This window comes from Desmodus rotundus, chromosome 10 (genome assembly GCF_022682495.2).
Source record: "Desmodus rotundus isolate HL8 chromosome 10, HLdesRot8A.1, whole genome shotgun sequence".
Classification (NCBI taxonomy): Eukaryota; Metazoa; Chordata; class Mammalia; order Chiroptera; family Phyllostomidae; genus Desmodus; species Desmodus rotundus.
In genome coordinates this window covers 51,580,022-51,600,638 of record NC_071396.1, presented here as the reverse complement: position 1 = coordinate 51,600,638, position 20,617 = coordinate 51,580,022, and the positions used below count along the sequence as shown (strand labels likewise).

The window sequence follows — 20,617 nt, the reverse complement described above, 5'->3', positions numbered from 1 at the left end:
CCCCGCAAGTGATTCTCAGCAGGTGTCTTCACCTAACACAGTCACGTACAACTGTGGGATCAGACTGGCAGCCCATTGGGCTGACCCTAATTCCCATGGAATCTCTGCCCCAAGAGTAGGCCCCCAAATGGGCCTGAATGAGTCTGACATTTGAGACCAACCATCCTTACATTCTTCTATCTATCTCTTGCCCATCAGTGAGGGCCGTTTGAATCTCCACGGGGCACCCGGTGAAGTAAACATCCTTACTGTCCAGGAATCCAGAAGCAGAGCTCAGGAAAGGACTGAGCTGACTTTCTGCATGTGACTTTATACAATCAGTAGAATTAATAGCCCTCTTGGTGCCTCAGGGGCCCTGGAGTGGGGGATGCTCAATTAAGAATAGGCAGGAGGTTAACCAATTTTAATGAAACCAAATGATTATACAATATTTTATATACATTCATGGGGAAAAAAAAACAAAACACCTTGCAACTTCTTTGGGAATTGTAGAAAGCAAGCGGTGGGAAGCATATCCTTGTAAAGACTCCTCTTGGAGTTGCAACTAGAAATTAGTATTTTGGTCTTTTCACTTCAACCCTGCAACAGGAGAAATGAGTCAACGTAAGATCAATAAACTAAGCAATATCCCAGTCCCACAGAGGATGAATATGGTGCTCACCCATCAGCTTCCATCTTCTTCCTCTTCTCAATGATCTGCGAGAAAGAGTTAGAGTGGACAGTTATAATAATGCCAGTCTAAGCTCACCTGAGGCCAAGGCTGATCTCTCTCCTACTTCCATGGCTCGGCCACCCCTTTCCTATTCCTGGACCAGTGCACCAGTGTCTCCTCGCAGTTGAAATCCTCCCACCGGAGAGGCATCCCACTTACCGCACTAATTTTTTTCCACTGGCGATCAAGCTCTGCCTTGTCATTGGTTTCCTTGAAGCGCCTGGTTTTCCGCCCCTCAGACATTTTGATGCCATACTGGAATGCAGCCCTGAGGGGGGAAAAGGCAATTGGGAGAAGGCGGCATCAGTTGCGTAGCACTAGCAAAGATCCCAGAGAGCCCTGTGAGCAGAGAAGCTACATGGAAATGTCTCAGCCAGACTACACCCTCTACCTTGGTGTGCGGCTAGCCCACCCACCACCATCCCTTTCACACCCTGGCCATATTTAGTACCAACTCACTTGGGCAAAGCTTCCTTGTTGTTCATATACTCGCTGTATTCTTCCTGGGTATCAAAATCCCAGCGACCCAAGGGGCCCTTCTTGTTACCCTGTTGCAGGACAGAATGGGAGACCGGGGAGGAAGAGATGTCAGGGGAAATGGAATTTTAGCCCTTGATTAAAGCCAGGCTCTCCCACAATCCCAGATTTCCTCATTTATAAATCCTACCTTAACAACAGAAAAAACAACAATAAAATGCTTACTATGCATTTATTATGTGACAAGCATTATATTCTAAACACTAAATACCTACCTTATTTAATTCTTTCAAAAACACTATTAAAATATATTCTCTCCATTTTCCCGATGATGAAACTGAGGCATTAGCAGTAAATTAAGTTGGCAAGGTCACAAAACTAATAAATGGAAGAACCAGGGTTAAACAAGGTTCCAAGATGGAATTAAACCATGCTCTTAACCACTACAGTACAGAGAGAACAAAGAAAAAGTAGATGAAATTTCTTTACTATTAATGGTATGTTTGTTGGGTTTTAAGAGTTCGAGAAAAATTCCAACACTGGCGGGCTAGAATAAACTTCATTATTTTCAAAAGACTGCAGTTTCTCCTGCCCTTTCTGCTAATGCACTAAGACTTGCTTACTGCCTAGGATAGAAGTCAGAGCCTGGCACGTTGTAGGAAATAAAGAAATGTATTTTTGGCTCCATCTCATTTGATTTTCATATAAACACTCTGAAACAGTCAAGCAGCCCATGACCCCACAATGCTGCTGATGCCATTACTGCAGCTGAGGGAAGGTGAGGACAAGTAAATGAGACAGATCTTTTGGGAGTGGGGAAAGGGATATGTACTACACAGTAACTGCCCACCAGCCTCCACCCATCCTTGTAACTCCATACCTGGTCCATTTTGCTATAGTCAACCTCCTCGTCACTGTCTACAGCCATGTCATCCATCCTAAAGAGAAGCCACAGTTGAACAAATGGTGCAGACCCATACTCCTATGCTCCACTTAGAAACCTATCCTAGTAATGCCTAGGAATGACCATCACCCTAGACCTCCCACTCAGAGCCTAACAGAATAGTTCATCCAAATTAGAAGTATCCATGGATCCCAGCAAATCAAATTTCCCCTTACCCCATCCCCCAGCTCCCACCCAAACTTGTTGTCCAATCCCGCCAGCCTCCCTTAACAGAGTCAGTCTCACGTACGTGGCTGGGTAGCATTCAGCATAACTGTTGGACATGCCAAAGAAATCTCCTAGCTGCTTCTTGTCCTCTGGCTTCTTCAGCATATGCTATATTAAAGACAATAATTCTGCCTGTAGCAGAAAAGTTTCAAGCAAGTAAGGCCAAGGGCTAAAAGCAACAACATGAAAACTCTAAGAAGAGAACTGTGAACTTGAATGGATTCTCTCACGAAGGGGAAAGTCACAATGACTTTCAAAATTAACACAAAAGGGAAGCAGCGAGGTTGTGGGAAAGCAGGCAGACAGGTGGGGTTGGAATAAAAAGAGAACAATTCTGTCCTAGCTGGTGTGTGGCTCAGTGGATTGAGTGCTGGCCTGCAAACCAAAGGGTCACCAGTTCGATCCTAATCAGGGTACATGCCTGGGTTGCAGGCCAGGTCCCAGAAGGGGCTGTGCAAGAGGCAACCACACACTGATATTTCTCTCCCTCTATTTCTCCCTCCCTTCCCCTCTCTGAAAATAAACAAAATCTTAAAAAAAAAAAAAAAAAAGAGAGAGAGAGACAAAACAATTCCCTAGAACCCATGAACTTATTGAAATAAAGGATATGATTCAGTGCTTTCCCAGCCAGCAGAACCAGCAAACTTTTCATTTATCGATTTGATCAACTCCTTGGCAGATCCAGGTCCTGGGGAAAGAGAACTCTATTAGCACACTGAAATGAGGAATTTACAACCTCTTCCCTACAACACACTTCCAGCCTGCAGCTTTCATAAAAGCACTTTTTAAGCAATTGAACTTGTTTAGCTAACAAAATTTTAATCATATCCCAACTAATAATGAAGTTAATGAGGTAATCTGGCTGAGATGGGGTAGTGTGCGCACTCAACCTGCCTCCCATCCTCAAGACCACAGAGCTGGAGGAATTGTATCTAACAGATCACATAAGGCCTGTCATCGCCCGGGAAGATAGAGGGAACTCCAGACTTATCTTCTGTCAATTCCACACAAGACATGGATCTTATAAAAACCCAGAACCAGGAAGTCCCCCAATCCCACCCTTGCAGGCTCTGAGCTCTAGGTCAGACTCAGCCCAAGGGAAAGCAGGACTGCCAGAGCTAAGGCAAGACACCTCGGACACAACTCACCTTTGTCAACGTCGATGGGCTGGAAAGAAAACAGAATCTGAAGTCAGTGTCTCCATGAGGGATTTCCACTCATCCCCGACTCCCCAAGTCTGAATCAATTCCCTACCCTCTATTGTCCCCCGTTACAAAATGGTTCCTACCTACCCTGGATTAGTGAACCCGGTTGCTCCTATGGAGCCATGGGCTGCCTATACAACAGAGACGCCCTGTACCTGGCTGGCCATGCAAAGAGGTAGGCAGCTCCGCCACTTGGTACCAGGGGCCACCTCTTACCTCATCATCCACTTTTGGCTTCTCAAAGTAGCTGTGCCTCTTCTTCTCTTCCTCTCTCTCTCGGTCCCGCTCCCGATCTCGTTCTCGTTCCCGCTCTCTGTCACGATCTCTGTCTCTCTCCCGATCACGCTCCCGTTCCCGGTATCTCTCCCGCTCCTTGTCCCGAGGTATCTTGGTTGTGGAGGGCACATAATCCCCAATGTCTTCAAATATACTAGGAAACAGAGATCACTAGTTGCCACAGTCACAGCACACTTTCATGTCCCCTGTCCATTGCACTAGATGCTCACACCCAGGCCTCCCCAAAATGCCGAAGACAAGAAACACAGAGCCCCCTTCCTCCCTCAGACCAGGTGACAGGGGTTAGGATACACACTTCATGTCAGCCTCAGGGGGTTTCTTCTCTTCCAGCTTCCCTAAAATGTAAAGACAAGAATGAGGAAAACCCATTAATTTCCACTCAGCCTCATCATGCTAATTTTTTCTTTAAAAAAAAAAAAAAAAAGATTGTAGCCCTAGCTGGCATAGCTCAGTGGATTGAGTGCTGGCCTGAAAACCAAAGGGTCACCAGTTTGATTCCTAGTCAGAGCACATGCCTGGGTTGTAACCCAGGTCCCCAGTAGGGGGCACGCGAGAGGCAGCCACACATTGATGTTTCCCTCCTCTCCCCTTCCTTCCCCTCTCTAAAAATAAATAAAATTAAAAAAAAAAAAAAGAAAGAAAAAGAAAAAAAGGTTTTAATATATTTTTAGAGAGAAGGGAATGGGGTGGGGGTGGAAGAAAGTGAGAGAAACATCAATTAGTTGCCTCTCGCATGCCCCCAAAAGGGGACCTGGCCCGCAACCCAGGTATGTGCCCTGACCAGGAACCCTTGAACCAGCAACCCTTCAGTGTAGGGCAACACTTCGGTGTAGGGGATGACGCCCAACCCACTGAGCCACACCAATCAGGGCTCTTTAATTTTCAGTGCCCTTTTAAACACCTGTTTAGAAGATGGGACAAAAAAACCACCCATTCTCGAGAAAATGCAGACAATTGTAACTGAATAAAAATAAATTAATTAATTAAAAAAAAAACTACCCATTCTCTCCTTCTCATGCCTCAAAGTTAACTGTTGCCTCCTGGGTGGGTCCCACAGACAGAAACTGGATGTGAGCATGTCCTTGCCTATGCTCCAATGCCTAGTTTTCCTCTGTTCCTCAGGAACCTCCCAATGTTCTGGAGACAGAAGGCTCCAGGAGACCTTGGCTCCATTCTCAAATGCCCCTCCAGGGGTAAGGTTTCTCTCCCCACCCATCCAGATTACCTTTATCCTTCTTCTTGAGCTTCTTGTTGCGGGTCCCCTGCCTCAGGTAGGAAAGGATCTGGGTGAGCTTGCTGATGACAATGTCATTTGTAGTCAGTGTGGTCTGGGCCTGAAAATCCCAAGAAGCAAGATGTCATCCCACTGAGCAGGAATCTTTTCATCTACTCATTCATTCACTTACCAAACTAAAGGATGAATTACAATTAGCCAGTGAAGACTGGAAAGGGAGTGTTGTGGAAGGACATTCCAGAGAGGTGAAAGAGCATGCACAAAGGCCTGGGTCAAAGTGATTCTACACATTGAAGAAAGCAAGGATGACTGAAGAACAAACAGCAGGGACACACTGCGAAAACAAGCTGCAAAGTCCAGAAGATGCAGGTTCTCACAGGCCACAATAAAGATTTTGCTGTTTATTCTAACACTGAGAAACCAATAAAAGCTTTGCAACTGTGGTGAGACAAAAATTCGTGTTTTGAAATGATCACTCTGGCCACATGTAAAAACGGAATTGGAATGGTGGTGGGGGTGATGGCTAAAAAGTACAGGGCTACTTTTGGAGGTGATGAAAATGTTTTAAAACTGACTGTGATAATGTTCACACAATTCTATGGAACTATCAAAAGTCCTCGAATTATACACTTTAAAGGGGCAAATTGTGGCCCTGGCAGAGTATCTCGGTTGGTTAGAGCAACATCCCACTATGACAAGTTAGATTCCCGGTCAGGGCACATATAAGAATCAACCAATGAATACATAAATAAGTGGAACAACAAATCAGTGTTTCTCTCTCTCTCACATCAATACATAAATTTTTAAAAGGGGGGACATTGTATGGTATGTGAATTACATCTCAGTAATAATTAGTAAATAAAATATTAGAAGGGAACCAGAATGGAAGTGGGGAAACCAATTAGGAAAGTCTTTTAATAAATGCAGCAAAGAGATGATGGCTTAGACTAGAATGCTATTGGGTGGAGACAGAGAAAAGTGAATGGATTCAGTTGAGATTTAGGAGATGAGAAGTAGACGGAACTCGGTGATGGGTTAAATGTGGTCAATGAAGCCGGGGCAGAACGGACACTGATTTCCAGGTTTGAGACTCACGTGAAAGGCTTTCGGGATTTGGGTTACTCACCTCCATGGTGGGGCAATCAGCTTTGCTGCGGATAAGAGTGGTAGGGATGTCTGTATCAGCATACTCATCATCCAGGTCTACCACATAGGCCATGCGGCCTGGCAGGAACAGCTCATTCCGCTCATATGCCTTGCTTTTGAAGAGCATGCGGTAAACGTTGCGGCCTATGAAAAGACGGAGAGCAGCAAGAAGCCAATGAGAGCCTTCTACAATAACAGCTGCCATTTCCTGAGTGCTTACTCTGTGCCAGCCAACATGCCAAGTGCTATGAATGCTTTACTTTGCTTCATTCAATCTTCAAAACAGCCTTGTGAAGTGGGTATTATCTCCTTTTAATAAGACCATTAAAGCTGAGAGTTAAGTGATTTACCTAAAGTCACATAGCTACCCTGTGACAAAACAAAGAACGAGACCTAGGCAGTCTCTTATTCACCCTCCTCCACTGGCTTCTCAAGGACACCATGTGTGCTTACCATGGTACTAGGTCCCGTGAGGAATAAAGATGAGGGCAGTTTTACTATATTTTTAAGTGTATTTATTTACTTTTTAAAGATTTTATTTATTTATTTTTAGAGAGGGGAAGGGAGGGGGAAAGAAAAACATCAACATGTGGTTGCCTGTTACTTGCCCCTACTGGGGACTCGACCCGCAACCCAGGCACATGCCCAGTCTGGAAATCGAACTGGTGACCCTCTGGTTCAGAGTCCACTGAGCCACGCCAGCCAGGGCAGTTGTTTTTTTTTGTTTTTGTTTTTTAATTTTTATTTATTTATTTATAGGGAATGGGGAAGAGAGGAAGAAAGAAAGAGAGAAACATCAATGTGTGGTCGCCTCTAGCATGCCCCTAACTGGAGACCTGGCCCACAACCCAAACATGGGCCCTGACCAGGAAACGAACTGGCAACCTTTCAGTTTGTGGGATGATGCCTAACCCACTGAGCCACGCCGGCCAGGGCAAGGATGAGGGATAAGGTAATATTAATGATGAATGAAAAACCAGTTCTTAGCAGGCATGTTTCCTGTATTCTCTTCGTCCAAATAATCCCATGAGGTGCACACATTAACCCCCGTTTTGCCAATGGGCAAACAGGCACTGAGAAATACTGTGAGATGCCTCAACCACAAGCTTATTGTGGTCTCATCATCAGGATCCTAACCCAGTTCTCTCAGACAGAAAGTTCTGGATGTTTCCTCACCAACAATGCTACCTCCCTTAAAGGATGCGCCCTAATCTGAAAGAGCTTCCCACCTAACTAAGGAGACGTTAGTAACATACGAGACAACTAAGTCCACGTCTGAACTCTACTACAGTATTTTATGAAACTAGCTAGTTTAGGGGCAGAGAGAGAGAGAGAGAGAGAAGGGGGGGGAGAAGGGGGGAGAAGGGGGGAGAGGGGGAGAGAGAGAGAGAGAGAGAGAGAGAGAGAGAGAGAGAGAGAGAGATTGCGAGAGAGAGATTGCGAGAGAGAGAGAAGAACAGGCCGAAGGAAAGGGAAGCATACCCTGCTCAGCGCATTAGTCTACAATTCTCCGAGCATGCAGAGCCACTAGCGTGGACACTCAGTACTCACCCAAACGTGTTTTAAATTCAATTTTATTTTCAGGATCCTCATCTTTCCTGAAAAGACAAAAAAAATTTTTTTTTGTTAAATGTGTTTCTATTTTAGGCCCCACCTTTCTAAACTCTCAAGTTTCCCCTGATGTTCACATACTTGGTTTCCTTCTGGGGCTTTTCCATTAGTTCTTCCTCTTCTTTCTCTTTGCTGGCAATCTCAGCTCGTACCTAACAGGAAAACAAGTAATGTTTAGACGTGCAATCATTTGCACACATGCTTACTGATACCACTATACCACACAGTGCCCGGAACTACGAGCTCAATACTAAACAAGACAATATAATCCTTGCTCTAATGGAGCTTATGGCAGGAGAGACAGACATATTAAGCAATTAATCAACAAAATATGGTAACTGCTGTAAGTAAAATAGAAGAGGTATGCAAGGGCGCAGGAAGTGGGAGGTGAGGAGTGGAGAGAAAATAAAATGGAAGCCGAGACTTGAAGAAGTAGCAGTTAGTCCTACAGAAGGGCCACCGTTAGCCCTTCTAGATGGTCGGAACTAACTGCAGTCTCCCTTTTCGCCTTGAAAGGCCCACACAAGAGCACTCAGCTTTCCAGTATCACTGTCCACTCACTCACCAAGGCTCACCTTTTGAAGCAGAGCAAAATCCAAGCCTTTCACCAAATGGGTGTGTTCCATGTCACCACCCAAGAATTTGGACTCTTGGATCAACTGTCTTCTCTTCTCTGCAGCTGATTTGTCCCTGGATAACGAAAGAGGCCACATTAGAACAGCCCTTTTGGTGTGGCGAATACCTCATGAAATGGCCTGATGTGGGCTCAAGAGCAGGGAGAGTGCGAGGAAGCATTCACACTGCAATACTTTGACTCTGGGAGGCTGAGGAAACCACGCCCAGGCCCCCTAGGTACTTACGCCTCAGCAGTGGGGCCCACAGCCCTGTAGTTAGCTGTGGTGCTGATCAGCTCGGTCTCCTCATAATCTTTATTCACACCATCTCGCCGTTCCTTGGCTCGGTCCCGGTACTTCTCTGCCAGTTCTCTCTCTCTCTCAATTTCTTGTTGGCGAAGCTTGGCATAATAACTATGACCAGAAAAAGACAAATGTGTAAGGCTCACTGGCTGCTATCTCAGCGTCAACAGAACTGTTCCTGCCTGTTGTCCTATACCTTCATCCAACTCTCTATGATGAAAGCTCACATGTGTCCTCAAAAAGCTGCTGGTCACCTCTTGATAGTCCTCAAAATCACAACTACAGCATCTTCCAGCTCACAGACACACTGTTTCATTTGCCACCTCAGGACACTCCATCTTTCACTTCAGAATTCTTTAATGCCACCCACCTCTACATCACCGACTCTCTATAGGTATAAGGCTTTTCTACGCGGAAATGGTGACATCATCTGAATTATTATCACCTTCCAAGTTTCAACAGAGAATAAATCAGTCCTTGCCAGTTCTCCTCCAGCAGAGTGGAAAGCTAATTACAGGTCCAGAAAGTCTAGTATCATATAAATAATGACGATAATGACGACGGTGGTGGCAACCAAGATTTACTGGACAGTGACTATATGCCAGGCACCGGCACACAGTTTACACGCACTACCGTAACTGATCTCACGTCAACCTAGTGAAAGTTACTACCACTATTTCCATTCTACCACGAGAGTATTAAGCATTAGAAAGATTAGGCAAAATGCTAAGAAACTGGTAAAGAGATTAAAACACCGCAGGCTGAATTCAAACCCCTAACCCGCCACTCCACACATCATTCCTCTCCACTGTGAAAGCTGGGAGCCTGATGACCATAAAGTGAAACTTCAGTCTCTGTCTTTTAACTAGCCCTCCTCCGTTCCCTCAAACCCTGCCCAACTGAAAACCCAACCCTCCTCCCTCCTTCTTTCACCTTTTCTTTTTTCTCCTTCGTGCAGCTGGGTCTTCATCCTCATTGTATTCCCTTGGCATCCTAGAAAAGAAAGAAAATTACTGACAGCAAAATACTGCCACAGCCCCGGAAACCCCAAAAAGTGGCCTTGAGGACTGCAGAAAGGTCTAGAACACTGACAAGAACAACAGTTTCGACCAGGCAGGTGTGTGGTTCTCCCTTCAGAGAGCATCACAACCACTTGAAGGACTATTAAGATTGTTTCCTCAAATGTCTGCCCCAGATTCTGAGTCTGTGCAGCCCAAACGGGCCCAGGAATCTGCCCATCTAAGCACCAGCAGCAACTCTAGTACAAGTGGCTCATGGACAACACCCTGAGAAAAAGTAAATCCCAGAGCATCCCAGTCTCCACTGGAGCCTCAATTTCCAGGAAGTATCAGAACCACAGGCTTCAAAAAAGAACTAGACTTCCAGTTCCTAAGACATCTAGATAAACAGACTTTCTGTAGGAAGGAGGTGGGAGACAGGTTGGATCACCCCAGAACTTACTCATGGTGACGTGACTTGGAAGGCGGTGCAGAAGTAGGTGCAGCTCTTGGGGTCATGAGAAGTTTCCTGAAGTCCTCATTGGTGAGTTTTGATCTAGAAGGCAAAGATTTTAAAATTTAGTACCCACTAAAAGTTAGAAAAGAAATATGTAAAAAATATGGTTAATTTTACCGGATATCAGGGAACTATAACTTAAAACAACATATGTGACCCTGGCTGGGTAGCTCAGTTGCTTAGGGCATCGTCCCAATACGCCAAGGCTGCAGGCTCAATTCCTGGTCAGGGCACATACAGTAATCAACCAGTGAACGCATAAGCGGATCAACAAATCGATGCTTCTCTCTCAATCTCAAATCAATAAATAAAAAATTTTAAAATGCCACATCTACTGCAAAGTTTTAATTATTAAAAAGTCTGATTAATCACCCTGGCTGGTGTGGCTCAGCGGATTGAGCATCAGCCTGCAAAACAAGAGGTTGCGGGTCGATTCCTGGTCAGGGCACATGCTTGGGTTGCGAGCCAGATCCCCAGTTGAAGGCACAGGAGAGGCAACCAATCCATGTTTCTCTAGCTCACTGATGTTTCTCTCTTTCTCCCTCCCTTCCCCTCTCTCTGAAAATAAGTAAAATCTTTTAAAAAATGGTAATTTAAAAAAAAACAAAACAGTTTGATTACTCAAGTATGAGTGAGAATTTGGGAAGTGGATAATCTCATATACCGCTGATAGAATGTAAGTCAGTAGAGCCTCTTTGGAGGGCAATCTGGCAGTGTCTATTAAAATTTAAGTATGAGTCTCCTATGACCCAGCAATTCCATTCATCTATGTGAATGGCCAGTTCTCAGCTAACAGATTTGAAAATAAAAACTTACAAACTACCTAGTGTCCATGAACTAGAACTAACTAAACAAACAGTGACAGTGTTTCCCAAGTGTTGGGAAGATGGCACTAATGGCACAAGAGAATATTTTAATTGGCACAGTGGCAAGGAGCCATTCCTTGACCAAATTTTAGTCCTTTGAGCCCTCTTCCAATGAGGCCTCTCCTTTGGCCTGCTGAGCCCAGTTTTAACAATGGAAAAAAAGCAAGTATAAACAGTAAGTATACTATATAACACCATTTAATTTAAACATTTTAGCACAAAGCAATGATATATTTTCCTGAGAATACATGTTCAGGTATATAAGTGCATTTTTTAAAAGAGTAGGAAGAAAAGGTACTCGTAAAAAAGATAACAATGGTTACCTCTAAGAAAGGGACTGGAACTGGGGATTTTATCAAAGAGAACTTTATACTTATTTCAGATGTTTTAATTCTCTATAAGAGGAATTCCTATGCATTGTGTAATTAAACATCAACTTTCAAAACTAGCACCCTCCCTGCCAGAATTTCCCTTCTAACACTCTTTTTTAAAAAAAATGTTTTATTTACTTTTTTTAAAGAGAGAAGGGAGAGAGAAAGAGAGGGAGAGAAACATCAATATGTGGTTGCCCCTCCTGTGCCCCCTACTGGGGACCTGGCCTGCAACCCAGGCATGTGCCCTGACTGAGAATCGAACAGGCAGCCTTTTGCTTTGATGTCTGGCACTTAACCCAGTGAGCTACACCAGCCAGGGCCCTTGTAACACTCTTAAGCAGTTGACCTGATCCAGGTAAAGGGGCAAGTGGTACAATTTTTTGTCCATCCCCAATGACAAGACATTCAGAATTCTTTTACTATCACCACCGCCACCACCACCACCCTACCCGTTGCCAAGCTCATTCCCATGGGCTGAAATCGAAACACTCACTGGTGGAAGGAGTGAGGATCGTCCACATCGTGGCCATCTGGGGCCAAAGGGTTGGAGAACGGCTCACCTAAGAAAAAGAATAGCCATTAATTTAATCAATCTCTTCTGTGTGAGGTCCCGTGCAAAAGTTGGGGATATAACGGTGAACAATACAGATTTACTTTCCTGTTACATTGCTCACAATCCAGTGAGGAAGAAAGGCAAGAAGAGCAACAGTAACATTACAGTATAGTAAGTTCTTAAGTGGGAAAATACAAAGCTGTGGGAGCCCAGAGGAGAGCGCCCCTAAACAAGCTGAAGGGTCAGCAAAGACTTCCCGAAGAGAACATCTAAGATACTACGTGAGAGAGAAATTGACGCAACCCAAGAATAAGTGATACGGGATCGGGGGGAGGGGGTAGTAAATAAGATAAATCCCGTGTTTCGACACTTGGGACAAAGACCAAGCTTAGAGACAGAGTCTGGGGGCTGCCCGGCCTCACCTGGGGCCCAACGGCTACGCCAAGGCTCCAAGCCTCACTCTGGCCCTTCTCCACCCTCACAGACACATACACCCTGCTTAAGGTCAAAATAACGCGCCACCTGTCCCGCGTCCCGCAGGGAAGAAAGCACAGACGACCCGAGACTTACTATCTCGCTCCGGCATTTTGTTCGCAGTGCTTCAACGCCAGCCTTGGGTTCCAACAACAAAGCAGCGACAGCCTTTTCCCCACAATGCACCTCCGGATCTAACCCACAGTCCTTTGCGTCCCACAGTCTTTCCGCACCCGCCCACCGGCAGGGAAACTGGACGCGACTCGACTGTTGCCCTACAATGCTTTAGATCCACGGCTAGATTTGGCCCCGCCCCTCACGTCAGCCTACTTATCGCGGGGACTGGAGGCCCGCGATTGGTTCGCCTGCGGAACTCGTCCGGAAGGCCTGCGCAGTGGGGTGGGTACTAGCGGAGATGGCTGCGGCCCTGAGTCGCGGGGTCGGGGCCAAGCTGGGTCTACGAGAGGTTCGCATCCATTTATGCCAGCGCTCTCCTGGCAGCCAGGGCGTCAGGTGAGGCACTGCGTGGGGAGGAGGGCGGGCGGACTTCGGGTCGCCGGGGTCATGACCTCCAGGGTGTTTGGGGAGGCTCGCGCCCACACAGTACGCGCGGCACTCACTCTGGCCCCTCAGGGACTTCATCGAGAAACGCTATGTGGAGCTGAAAAAGGCGAACCCCGACCTGCCCATCCTAATCCGCGAGTGCTCAGATGTGCAGCCCAGGCTCTGGGCCCGCTACGGTGAGTGCGGAACGCAGAGGGTCTGGGACTCCGGTGGGGAAACAAGGGTTGGAGAAGCCAGAGGTCCAAGGTCAAGCAAAAACTCGTAGAGAGTCTGGAACTAAGACTTTGGCCTTGCTTTTGACCTTGTTGCCAATAAGGAAATTTACGTTTGTAGGGTTTTAGGATGCTTTGTGTCCTGGGTAATGGCCGTGTGGAGGCGGGCCCAGTCCTGCATATGGACCAGCCGCTGGCATTTTTGTAATTCAGAACAGTTTTCAGATAGAAGAGGTACTGGTCAGTTCTCGTCAATGTACATCCTTCCAAATTATGTGTGGACAGTGCCGGTCCAGGTAGAGTTTTAGATTCTCAATAATGAAAACCTAAAATAATGATTCTGTGTCGAACACTTAATGCTAGGCTCTGCTCGGTGCTTTTCTACCTGTACCTCATTTCATCATTATATGAGGGGGTTGATTCTTTCTTGTTTTTTTCATTGTAGAGATTAGAAACTTGAGTCAAAATTTTTACGGACCCTATCTAGGGTTATGTAGCTGGATCGAACAGGGCGGAGCCTTTACATGTGTTCCCCTTCCTAGAATGCACTTCTGCCAGACATCCATGGCTGGCTCCTTATTATTCAGGTTATTTTCAGTTCTGAGCTTTTATGTATCACCTCAAAAAGGCATTCCCTGACCAGTTATGTAACATTGCCCCAGCCCCTTTTTATCACGTTACCTATTTCAATTTACCACAATCTGAAAATTACTATCATGTTGCCTGACACATAGTAGGCTTGCAATAAATGTTTATCAATACTGAATAGTGGTACTTTCATCTTGGTTCTTAACACCTTGCCCTAGGATTGTCTGGAGAAAGGGAAGTCACACCTGGCAGATTTATTCTAACAGTGGACACCTGAAGTAATGACATACATTCAAAACTGAAGGAGGAAAAAGAAAAAGGTTCTTCTTCCAAAAACCAGTAGACTAGAGGAGATGGACTCAAATAGCTGCAGTGTGTTAGACTAGATAAATGGCCACCCAGCCAAGACTAGGCTCATGCAATGAATGCACTGTTCACATGGTTAATAAATGCCCTTAACACTTCCCTGACACACCTGCCTTACCAAAATTCTAGTCGGACCTGGGCTTCCTAGATGTGTTTGAGACCCACTCGATAAATTCTAGTCCTACCAAGTCCACCTTAGTCATCTCTTTACTACCCTTCCTATCGTAACAACTGTAAGTTGATGACAAAGACCTGCTGTTATACTTTGCCAGCCCCCCCAGTGCAGAGTGGATACTTAGTCACCTCCCTTTCTCTCCAGCATTCGGCCAAGAGAAGAACGTCTCTTTGAACAACTTCAGTGCTGATCAGGTAACCAGAGCCGTAGAGAATGTGCTGAGTGGCAAAGCCTGAAGCCTTCACTGAGGATTCAGCCCCACAGCCTGGGCTCTGCTGGACTGAGTACAATATGGAAAAATGTGTTCTGTTCGTTATAAAGCTTGTGCTGTAAGATGCTGTCTCTGAATGTTCTTTACCTCATTCCCCCTTCTACCCCTATTGTGCAACGACTGAGACAGAGCAGCTTAATATAAAAATAAAACTTTATTCTGTCCCATAAAAGGCCACCAGCTGCTAAAACATAACAGATTCCAGGGCCCCAGAGTAAGTAGACCACACCCACTTCCCTTTGGTCCCTCCTGGACAGTGCTGAGCGAAAGAGCAGGAGCTGGAGTCCAAAGGTGTTGCTTGGGCTTAGGTGTGGGATCAGAGAACATGAGGAGTCATTATGGTCCTAAACCCCAAAAAGGAATTCCATGGGCACGGAAGCTGGGATGAGGGGAAGGACTGGAGTAACTGACAATGAGAAGCCAGGTCACCCGTGAAGAGCTGTCTGCTGGAGAGCATGCACTCGATCCTGGAGCTGTGCCTCCTCCTCGTGCCTTTTAAGGGCCTGTAGCCCTGATTGCTGCAGGAAGTCCTGGGCAGCCTAGTGGCAGGAAAGAAAGGGATTCAACATCTAGGTCCCTGTACCCTAACACTCAATTCCCAGAGTTTTATGGATTAGCCCACCTCTTCTTGGGTATTCCCAATAAGAGGATGCTGTTTTTGGCTATCTAGGTCCAGAGAAGTGGCTTTAGTTAGAACTGGAAAGAAAGGGGCCATGGTGAGACTAGAGGCTTCAGAGCAAAGGGGATTGAGAAGCAGCGCCAGAAACCAACCTCTGGCCGATACAGGAACAGCAACTGCAGCAGCTCCAAACTCTGGCCTACTACTTCAATGTCAGAGAAGGCCAACGTGTCCAGCAAGGAGGAGAGCAGGGGCCCTGGCCACAGATGCCAGCAATAAGCAGGACCCTTCTCTGCAACGTTGCACAGAACTGTGAGCACCTATAGACAGATATGTATACACACAGTCCCCACAAAGGATGAAAGCCATTAACAGCAAAAACTAGATTACCAACCACATGCCCCAGGTACTGTGCCAAGCAATTTTACAAGCATGTTCTGTAATCTCCACATTGTCGTCAGGATTACTACTCCTAATAATAAATCAGGAAACTGAAGCTTAAGATGATTACTTCATTTGCCCAAGGCTAGTAACTAGTAAACCAGTTTAGGGATTCACCTAGATGGGCCTGCCCCTGAGACCATCCATACCACACCACCTGCCAGCTCTCAGCTAAGGGCACTTCTGGGCTCCTACTGTTTACACTTTAGCCACTAGACCTTAGGATGACTCCAATACCTACCAGTACGCTCACCACATTAGATACTGGCAACAACTGCAAGAGAGGCTCAATCAGATCCAGGAAGAGCAAGGAGGTACAGAAGCTAGGACTGTTTGCTGGAAGGGAAAATGTCAAGGTAAAGTCCCTCTAATTGTAGCCTGAAAACACCCACTCCATGCAACCCACCTCAGTCTAAACTACAAGGAAGTTTTCCCAGTATTTAAAGGTCCTGGCCTGGGCAGATTATGGCTCATACCGGTGAGGTTGTTAAGGAGCCAGAGGCCCTCAGGAAGCAGGCTGGGCTGTTTCTGGAGGAAGAACTGCAGAAGGATAAATAAGGATGCCACAACACGCTCATCTCGGAGCTCCATTTGCCCTCCCACAGCATCCACCGCTGGCTCTGTTAGCAAATTGCTCAGACACCGAAGCACAGGGCACACCAGCTGCAAAGACAAGTTGGGGATCAGGTGTAAGGAGGAGGGGGCAACCTACACCCTGGAGAAGGAACAGAGTAGGAAGAAAGGTTGAGCAGATTGTGACCTGTCCTCTTCACCTACCAGCTCCAGTCCTGCATCCTCAGATCTCTGGACAGCGCCAGCCAAGTCCAACAGCAGCAGTCCCAGAGTGGACAGAGCCCCATGGGTGATGAGCAAGGCATTGTTGACCTGACTGGACAACAGGAAACAAGTACTGAATAGTTACTAAGTCAATTCCACTTTCAGTTGGCCAACAGCCTGGGTCTGTGGGTTTCATGGGTTTCCTGGGTTTGGAGAAGAAAAGACCATGGAAAGACGACAATCCCAGAACCCAAAGTTCAAAAAACGTGTCATGAAGGGGAACGCAGGGAAGGTCTGTGGCACTTTCCCAACTTGCTTGTTACCTGCAGATGATGTAGTGAAGGCACCAGGCGAACTCCACAGCAACTCCAGGGTTCAGCTTTGGGCCAGGCTGCAGTAGCTGCAGCATGTGCTGGGGGAGAGTAGAGCCCAGCACGGAGCTGCCAGCAGAAGCAGAGCTCTGAGTGAGAACCACAGAAGGTAAGATGCCTATTGCTCTTCCCAAACCCTAACAGCAGGTGGGAAAAGTGTCCAAACCCAAAGTCCTTCCCAGCCAGACACATGGAGTTAAATGTGCAATAGTTTTGGAACCAGACTTGAGGTATCAAGTAGCTACACTGCTAAATGGGTCAGCCCCTGACTGTACCCCTGGAGACACGATTTTACTTACGGGATGATCTTTTCTGGAGCTTCCTTAGCCTGCAGGAGCTGGGACAAGGCATATCCAAGGGCTTCCAGCACAGTCTGATGGGGGGACTAGAAAGACAGGGTAGGGGTCTGACTCTTGGAAACTAGGCCAGAAGACAGCGCAGAGGCTGGAGCTGCCTAACCAAAGCAGCTGGGGCATGTGGAAAGAAGCGAGGGGAGGGATGCCCAGGGAAGAAGACAGGGAGGGCAGACATTCACCTGGATGCAGGCAGCCAAGGCTGGAACAATGCCCTGTGGCAGGAGCTGCCTTCTCACGGCTTCACTCTCCACGATCAGGTTACCCAGTGTGTACAGACAGAGCTCCTGGAGCGGGACAGCAAAAGCACTGGGCTTGGCCTACATCAGTCCAGGGTGGGGTTGGGGATGGAAAGGATGGAGCAGCCCTGTCCTGGAGACTCTGGGCACAAGAGGGTGAAGATGATGGGTGGGTGTGGGCATCAGGGGAAACAGGTTTTCTTCTCCCTACCTGCCAGCTCAAACTGGACCCAAAGACACAATTTCTAAACTCAAGCCAACAACAAAGTAGGAAGCGACAGGGCTTACTATAAAATCTGAGCTGTGACCGGAGAGGTAGGTGAGAAGGTAGGAAGTGGCTGGCAGGCAGGCCTCGGCCACCGCAGACTGCTCGGAATGAGAGAGCTCGTGAAGGCACCGGGCTGCCTCAAGCTGCAGCAGGGCATGGTTGCTGGTCAGAAGCCCCACCAGGGTCCGCATGCTGCCCTCCAGCCTACATGAGGGAGTACCAGAGCCCTGATCAGCCTGCGGCCCCTCCCTCTCCACACTCCTATCCATCTCTCAGGGCCCCCACCACCCACTCACTCCACCCACACTGACCTGATGAAAGTCTGCTGGGTCTCTGGGCGCTGCAAGCCTCCTCGAAGGCTGGCCAGAGCTGCCTCTCTCTCCTTTTCCTCTGTTCCCCGCTGGGCTAAGCACAGGAATTGCTGAATCTGGAGGCCAGGGCAGGGGGAGAGAGCAAATCTTGAGCCTTGCTCTGCCCACTTTACCTGTGAGCCCTCCAATACTGCACCATCCCTAGGACTTGTCATTCACGCTAATACGGCCAGTAAGTGCCAACACTGCAGGAGAGTGGACAGAAGGAATCAGAACTGGGCTTAATACCAGCCCTACCTCTTACTCTTCGAGGGACCTAAACCTCCGTTTCTCGCCTGAAAAAAGGGGAGTAACATCTATCTCACCTTCTTAACGGGCTACTTCAAGGATAATATTTAAACCTGGCATACGCTACCCCTACCCCTCCAAGTCATTCTGCTCATGCAACCTGTACTCTAACAACACCTAGCATAACACGACTTTTTTAAACTGTCAAGATTTTGCACAGTCTGTTTCTTCTGCTTGGCATACCCTCCCTAGGTCCTCCACTGCCTTCAGATTTCTGCTCCTGTCACTGCCTCTGGGAAATTAGCTCTTTCTGGCTTCCTGTGGCAGACTTAGGGGTTTCTGTTGTGCCTCCTGTTTCCTTCATGACAGGTGGTAGGTAGCACTTCTGTCTCCTTCATGGGCTGTGAAGACTGGAAAGAAAGGGACTCTGTTTCTCTTGCGTACCTCAGTACAGTACCCAGCAGTTTCCTGGCATGACGTAAGTACGCAATGAATAAATGGTTTACCCCAGGCACAAGTGCTTTGTAAATTACATATGTAAACACAGACAATACCAACACAGGGGATGCCCAATACTTGCTCAATGAATAGATGAACTAAAACCAACTCTTTTATTCACTCATTCAATAAATACTGTACAGGCATCTTAAGTTTTCAATGACGACAAAGATTGGGTCTAGGTTCCCATGGACTTAAAAGTCAGAGAAATAATAAACAAGCAAATAAATTAGACAGGATGATTAATAGACTGCAAACATGCTGTTAGGGCGAAATACCAAAAGGGACCCACTTGAGATGCAGTAAAGGCAAAAGGCTTGACAGGAAAGAGCCTGGTATATTCTTCCCAGAACTGAAGAGGGGAAGGGTTGGCTGAAATGAGTAAGCTGGTAAGATTGGAGGTAAGCAAAGACTAGATCATGCTGGACTTTACAGATCACAGGAAGGAGTTTGGTCCCTATGTTTGCTCCCCTGCCCCCACGGATCCCTGTGTACGTTTAAGAGACGCATCTAACTGATGTATGGAGAATGAACTTGAGGACGGCAAGCATAGATGCCAATGACCCCTTAGGAGGCTGCTGTAAGTATCCACTAGAGGGCGGTGGGAGCTGCGATGGAGAGGCACAGAAACACTCCAGAGTTGTGTGTGTCTGTTTCTAATCCTCACCGAGGAAATTTGTTTCATTGCTTTTAGCAAGTGAGGAGAGAGAAACATCAATGTGAGGCAGAAACATGCGCCGACCTCCGCAACCAGGAATCGAACCCAAGAGCTTTAGGTTACGGGGACTACACTCCAACCAACTGAGCCACGCTGGCCAGGTTACCTCCACAGTTCCTTAAAAGGAAAAAAAATTAAAAAAAACAAACGGCTAGGACTTTAAGTGTTGATGTGGGGATGAGGGTCCGGATGGGGTGAAGGATACCCCAGTTTCTGGCTTGGCCCATTGTAGGTTTTGAAGGGACCGCGTTCAGGTTTTGGGACGGACCTTGAGTACTCGAAGAAGGAACTTGGCGCCAGCCACTGCGGACCTCACCGCGCAGCCTGCCCCCTCACCTCGGCTTCCCCGAGGATCAAGTCCACACCTCCACTTTCAGCTTCTTCCGGGGTGTCATCTCTCAGCAGCCTCTTGCTGACCAGCTGCTGCTCCCTCCTCGCCTTCCGCAATGCTGGGGACAAAGGACCCGACTGAGGGCAAAGGAGGGGCACCCAAGACCCAGAACCCCGTCTCCCACCGCCATACCCCAACCTGCCGTGTTCCCTAGCCCACCCGCACCTGCCTCCCGCTCCCGCCGGCGGCGCCGTAGCTCCTCCACCCCGCATCCCACCGGCCTGAGACGGCCCTGTCGTCGGTTCCACATGATGGAACTGGAGAAAATTGTCACAGAGAGCAAGGCCGAGATTCCAGACCGGGGTTAAGGAACATGGCAGGGACCGCGCAGACGCAGCGCAAAGCGGAAGGGGCGGTGAAGCAGGCGGGGCGGGGCGCCGAGCGAAGGCGGCGGGGAGCGAGGGGGCACAGCCACGGGCTGAGGCGGGGCGAAGGGAGGGGAGGGGCGGAGGGAAGGGAGGGGAGGGGCGGAGGGAAGGGAGGGGAGGGGCGGAGGGAAGGGAGGGGAGGGGCGGAGGGAAGGGAGGGGAGGGGCGGAGGGAAGGGAGGGGAGGGGCGGAGGGAAGGGAGGGGAGGGGCGGAGGGAAGGGAGGGGAGGGGCGGAGGGAAGGGAGG

At 47.7% G+C, this 20,617-nt stretch overlaps 3 protein-coding genes across 9 annotated transcripts; 1 reads left to right on the top strand and 2 right to left on the bottom strand.

Annotated features, from left to right (window-relative positions):
* Positions 1–388: 388 nt before the first annotated feature.
* Positions 389–12,805, bottom strand: IK (IK cytokine). Its single transcript, XM_024575170.3, has 20 exons — positions 12,649–12,805; positions 12,019–12,085; positions 10,232–10,324; positions 9,704–9,763; positions 8,714–8,881; positions 8,429–8,543; positions 7,935–8,005; positions 7,794–7,840; positions 6,223–6,386; positions 5,088–5,196; positions 4,158–4,197; positions 3,782–3,995; positions 3,509–3,527; positions 2,970–3,048; positions 2,383–2,463; positions 2,070–2,127; positions 1,172–1,260; positions 872–980; positions 662–696; positions 389–579 (listed from the first exon to the last, which is right to left on the bottom strand). The coding sequence occupies exons 1-20, from the start codon at positions 12,662–12,664 to the stop codon at positions 552–554; spliced, it is 1,662 nt and encodes a 553-aa protein (XP_024430938.1). The 5' UTR covers positions 12,665–12,805; the 3' UTR covers positions 389–551.
* A 63-nt stretch (positions 12,806–12,868) lies between these two features.
* NDUFA2 (NADH:ubiquinone oxidoreductase subunit A2) lies at positions 12,869–14,790 on the top strand. Its single transcript, XM_024575176.4, has 3 exons — positions 12,869–13,065; positions 13,186–13,292; positions 14,602–14,790. Exons 1-3 carry the CDS (start codon positions 12,968–12,970, stop codon positions 14,691–14,693), a joined length of 297 nt encoding a protein of 98 aa, XP_024430944.2. The 5' UTR covers positions 12,869–12,967; the 3' UTR covers positions 14,694–14,790.
* A 70-nt stretch (positions 14,791–14,860) lies between these two features.
* On the bottom strand, positions 14,861–20,349 carry TMCO6 (transmembrane and coiled-coil domains 6). 7 transcript variants are annotated; one of them, XM_053912922.1, is made up of 13 exons: positions 20,220–20,340; positions 19,948–20,060; positions 19,561–19,728; positions 18,108–18,223; positions 17,817–18,000; positions 17,472–17,576; positions 17,236–17,321; positions 16,889–17,005; positions 16,566–16,677; positions 16,265–16,451; positions 16,030–16,124; positions 15,500–15,667; positions 14,861–15,267 (listed from the first exon to the last, which is right to left on the bottom strand). In XM_053912922.1, exons 3-13 carry the CDS (start codon positions 19,606–19,608, stop codon positions 15,154–15,156), a joined length of 1,332 nt encoding a protein of 443 aa, XP_053768897.1. In that variant the 5' UTR covers positions 19,609–19,728; positions 19,948–20,060; positions 20,220–20,340; the 3' UTR covers positions 14,861–15,153. The 7 variants fall into 7 exon arrangements, 6 of the variants coding, with proteins under 6 accessions (XP_053768897.1, XP_024430939.2, XP_045039869.2 ...); XR_002976177.4 differs by lacking the exon at positions 19,561–19,728 and having other exon boundaries at positions 15,500–15,639; positions 20,168–20,349; XM_024575171.3 differs by lacking the exon at positions 19,561–19,728 and having other exon boundaries at positions 20,168–20,348.
* Positions 20,350–20,617: the final 268 nt, after the last annotated feature.